The following is a 5,094-nucleotide window of genomic DNA, read 5'->3' on the forward strand; positions in this document are numbered from 1 at the left end:
TTGCAGACACTCGCTTGCAGAGAACAGGAACAAACACCGTTCGGCTCCGAAGCGAAAAGCTGAAGATGCAACGCACCTGCTGTTCATTATATACCCGCGCTGCGAGGCGAGCAGCTGATGCATATGATTGCATGCCAATGTGCATTGGCTCGTTTTAGTTACACGTCGAACGTGACCGACTGAATGGGAACTGGAGATTTAACCCTCTGGAGTCTGAGGCTGATTTTGGGCCCTGGAGAAGTTTTGACATGCTCTGACATTTGTGCTTTTATCAGTTGATTATAAACATATTAATGACAAAAGTGTCATTACACTGTATTCAGCACAAACTAGGCTACCATAATATGTGAGGAACATGTATGTACATGTTTGTGTTTTTAAAGGAATAATGTTTATGCGTGGTTATTGAAAAAACAAAACAAAAAAGTAACTGAAACAATACCTCAAAATGCATACTAAATGTTTTTTCACAAGACTTTTGAGAATTGTATATTTTAGTGTAGAGTTTTTGCTTCAAAATGATGTGGAAATGATCCTCCCTACTCTGACACATAAAACATTGTATTGATTTTAAATTTCTAAGACACTTTTTGTTTAGCTAGGCCATATGCGAAGAGGTGTGACTCTTCATGAATAATGAAGTGATTTACACCTGGGGAGATTAAGACCCTGCCCCTAATGAGCCGCATAATGAGCCATTCACTCAGGAATGTGACTGAGTCAACTAAGAAAATGCAAAGACAAGACATATCATTGTTTTTTTTCTTTTTTATTTAAAATAAAGTTAACAATATAATCCACATATAAACTAGGGTCAAAGGCACATTTTGTGTATACAGGCAAATAAAGGTAAGGTTTATAAAAAAAGCCCACTTTTACACCCTATACATAACCTGCTTGATCACATATAGATAATCTTTGCAGCCCAATGGTCAGTGAGAGGTGGTGAACAGAGAATCTGAACAGTCACACATCTGTGTGCCATTTTTGAAAACAGTTCCTTTTCAACTGAAGACACAAGTAAATGTCACATGCCTGGCATTTCCAAGGTGTGTCTTGCCTTTTACCAAGCTGTACTTTGCAAAGCATGCAGTTCCGACGACCAGCGGTGGCATTATTCCTTGCATTTTGAACATTTTGAAGAGACTCTTAGGAGTGTGTTCATCAGCAGGACGCAGCTGTGGTCCAGGTTCCCGTGCAGGTAGGAATCTCAGAGTCTGTGGAACCATGTCAGTGTCATTATCTGTTTTCCATGACAGAGCTGAATGCCTGTTGCTTGTCTGAATGTTTTTCTTGGCCTTTTTTGCAAGGGGTTTTGGAGCACTCTCATTAGGGCTATAGCTGGAGAAAAAAAAACAGTGAGATGGTTATTACACAAGGAGCTATACTATTTGCATCATCAATAACTAATACTAATATAATGTTTATTATTGTATATATTAACATTACCAAGCACTAATGCTAATATTGTGCACGCATAAGAAAGAAAGCCATACAGACACATATATACATACACTACCGTTCAAAAGTTTGGGATCACTAAGATTTTTAATGTTTTTAAAATACGTTTCGTCTGCTCACCAAGGCTACATTTATTTAATTAAAAATACAGTAAAAACAGGAATATTGTGAAATATTATTCCAATTTAAAATAACTGTGTACTATTTAGTCTACAGTGTCACATGATCCTTCAGAAATCATTCTAATATGAGGATTTGCTACTCAAGAGACATTTATTGTTTACAGTTGTTCAGAAATGTTTCTTGAGCTGCAAATCATCATATTAGAATGATTTCTGAAGGATCATGTGACACTGAAGACTGGAGTAATGATGGTGAATATTCAGCTTTGACATCACAAGAATAAATGACTTTGTGAAATATATTTAAATAGTACACAGTTATTTTAAATTGGAATAATATTTCACAATATTACTGTTTTTACTGTATTTTTAATTGAATAAATGTAGCCTTGGTGAGCAGATGAAACTTATTTTAAAACATAAAAAATCTTAGTGATCCCAAACTTTTGAACGGTAGTGTACATAGGCCTACCATATAGTGGGTGAACATGTACTTACTCTTTCTCATTATCGCCTGTGTTGCTGGGTGCCCTCTTAGTGGGAATTGCAGGTGAATGTGAGAGTGATGGATCCACATTTCTAAAACAAAACAAAAAAACTGTTATTATTAGCATATAAGATACTACTCTCATACCATTACCTATGCATAACGGACAGGAAAGTAACAGGTATACAAGCATGCTGTATATGTCTGTCAACTGGCCATTACCGGACAAAGTGTGCGAATGTGTAAACGTTACAGTCTGCTATATCAGTTTGCACATATAGTGGGTAAACGTGTACTTACTCTTTCTCATTATCATTATCGCCTGTGTTGCTGGGTGCCCTCTTAGTGAGAATTGCAGGTGAATGCGAGAGTGATGGATCCACATTTCTAAAACAAAACAAAAAAACTGTTGTTATTATTAGCATATAAGATACTACTCTCATACCATTAGCTATGCATAACTGACAGGAAATTAACAGGTATACAAGCATGCTGTATATGTCTGTCAATTGGCCATTACCGGACAAAGTGTGCGAATGTGTAAACGTTACAGTCTGCTATATCAGTTAGCACATTTAGTGAATAGCAACACGTTCGCGCATTTCACAACCAAGCATATTTTAGCACATTCACGTCTATCATAATATGCTATTCAACTGCATGCAGTTAATCGATCTAACGCGTGTATCCAACGTATCTATGCATATTAATAACAAGTCGAATATCAACAGAAAAGCATTCTATTTATAAGCATTTTTATGAGATAAAGTTATATAGAGTTATATAGATAGGCCTAGATGTAAATATAAGACAAATATATATGTACGCTTATATAGAAAAAAACACGTCAAATAATTTAAGTAAAACTAAATCACTTACTCATCAGAAACTGTATCTTCAGCTGGATCAAGTCGCTCTTCAAAATGCAGACGTTCATCGTCAGAGTCGTGTTCTTCTTCCGAGGAAAAGTGAACTCTTCCTCACTGTCCAGGACCATCTGAAGAGGCTGCTCACCTGAGTAGTGATGCTTTTTAAGACGCTGTTAGGGGCGTTTACAGTTTGCATAGATCGCCTCAGCACATTATCTTATGAATAGAGCGCTCTGCGCGTGGGCGGGCACACATTAAAGATAATTAGGTAAGACAGGAGAAACAGTACCTCTCTTTACTTTTATACTGATTACATAAAGGGAGAATATTTTTTTTAGAATTTATTTGTTTCGTTTAAAAGTAGACACTTAAAGCTTTGCAAAGACATATCTCTCATGTCCATGTAGCATGTATAAGCCGTCTATTTTAGTTACTTTTAGTGACCTTTTAGAATGATGTTTGCAGAGACGGAGATGGCAGGACAGCACACCCTGTATATTTTATTTATTTTTAAAAAGCACAAAGTTTTATTTTGATTGTGAGTGTACACAAAAAAAAGAAGACATTCTATAGTTTCATTTGATATATTACTTATGTCTCTATGATAAAAAATGACGGAGTATTTTAAGTCTGTTTTGCTGCAATGTGAAAAAAAAACTGCAAAACGCGCCGGCGCGTTTTTAGACCTCAGAGTGTTAAACAAAACACATTGAAGACATCAAGTTTATTGTCTCTCATTCTACAGACAGCAGTATAGTTTTGGGTAGACTTAATAATAATCCTGCAATAATCCTCTTATCTCCTGGTAGGAAAGAGCGATTTTGTAATTAGGTCCTTCTTGTATCATAAAGTGCATGTTTTCCTACAAATAAGATTGGGATGTCAATATCATCACCATATATCCCACTCAGCTGTCCTACCGGGTATACCGGAGTGTATGCAGACCTCCAAAGGCTTTCAGTAAAGTCAAAGCCACACAACTTTCCCCTCTCCATCAATTTGTTGTTCGAAGGAAGCCAAATAATTCTTCAATAAGGTTCCTCAAGGTTCTTCAACCTATCCTAGACATTTATCATGAAAACAGGTGCTTTGAACTCTGGAGAAGGAGCAGTACTTCTTAACCATGTTTCTACAATTTAGGTAACAACTGGGCACTGTTCTTTTTCCATTTCAACTTGACTGTGTCCTACATACCAGATTCCAAGAATGTCAAGGCAGATGCCCTTTCTAGAATCTACAATGCAGACAATCCTGATGAAGCCACTGGCTCTGTTATTCCCATTATTCTAATTGGATTATTATGCAAGAGAATCCACAGAATTTCCTATGAATATGGTACATTTTTCCCCCGAACAGTTGAGACACAGTTATACATATGTTCTCTTCTCTCACTGTTTGGGGCATCCAGGTGATGAATATACCACTAAGTTCTGGTTGCCTTTTTTTTTAAATGTTGTGTTCTTTGACAAAAACAGTGAAGCTTGCATGGAGTCGATGTCTTTCCTATGGATTCCACAACGCCTATTCCTCATTGTCTGTGGTCTCATATCGTTGTGCATTTTTATTACAGATCTAGCCCTTCTCAAGAGAACATTACCATCTTTGTTTTTGTGGTCTGATTTTTTTCAAGTCCTGTTGTTCTAAAGAAGCTACCCTCAGCCATGGACATGGCAAAGCTTTCTTTCAGAACATCTTTTGTCTATACAGTCTCCCTGAGGATATTGTTAGTGATAGAGGAACCAGGTTTATTTTCAGAGAATGGACTGCTTTCTGTGAAAAAACGTGAAATTAACATCAGCCTCTCATCTGGGTACCAATGGCCAACTGGAAAGGCTCAACCAGGAAATCAGACGTTTCCTGACTACTGTCAGTTTCTACCTTAGGTTGAGTATGTTCCAAACTGAATTTGCAGTTTATCCACAGTTTTGACTCCATTTCAATGTGTCTTAGGCTTTCAGCCTTCAGTTTTTCTATGGTCTGCAATGGCCTCTGAGGTTCTGGCCACTGGTTAAGAAACATGACCAAGTATGGGAGTCTCTATAGGTCACCAGGTCCATCCAGGCTAAAGAGTGCTTTTATCCACTAAGGATATTCTCATTAGGTCCAACATACCTGGCACTGAGTTTCTTGCAGGGAAGTCTTTCAAAAGCCTGCT

The 5,094-nt window shown here is 37.3% G+C and overlaps 1 protein-coding gene across 2 annotated transcripts; it reads right to left on the reverse strand.

Moving 5' to 3' along the window:
• Positions 1-753: 753 nt before the first annotated feature.
• On the reverse strand, positions 754-3,550 carry LOC125261795. Of its 2 annotated transcripts, XM_048180346.1 has the most exons (4): positions 2,950-3,550; positions 2,371-2,457; positions 2,082-2,162; positions 754-1,341 (listed from the first exon to the last, which is right to left on the reverse strand). In XM_048180346.1, the coding sequence occupies exons 1-4, from the start codon at positions 3,065-3,067 to the stop codon at positions 1,211-1,213; spliced, it is 417 nt and encodes a 138-aa protein (XP_048036303.1). In that variant the 5' UTR covers positions 3,068-3,550; the 3' UTR covers positions 754-1,210. The 2 variants fall into 2 exon arrangements, with proteins under 2 accessions (XP_048036303.1, XP_048036302.1); XM_048180345.1 differs by having other exon boundaries at positions 2,371-3,022.
• Between the last annotated feature and the right edge of the window lie 1,544 nt (positions 3,551-5,094).

Source organism: Megalobrama amblycephala, unplaced genomic scaffold (assembly GCF_018812025.1).
Source record: "Megalobrama amblycephala isolate DHTTF-2021 unplaced genomic scaffold, ASM1881202v1 scaffold485, whole genome shotgun sequence".
Classification (NCBI taxonomy): Eukaryota; Metazoa; Chordata; class Actinopteri; order Cypriniformes; family Xenocyprididae; genus Megalobrama; species Megalobrama amblycephala.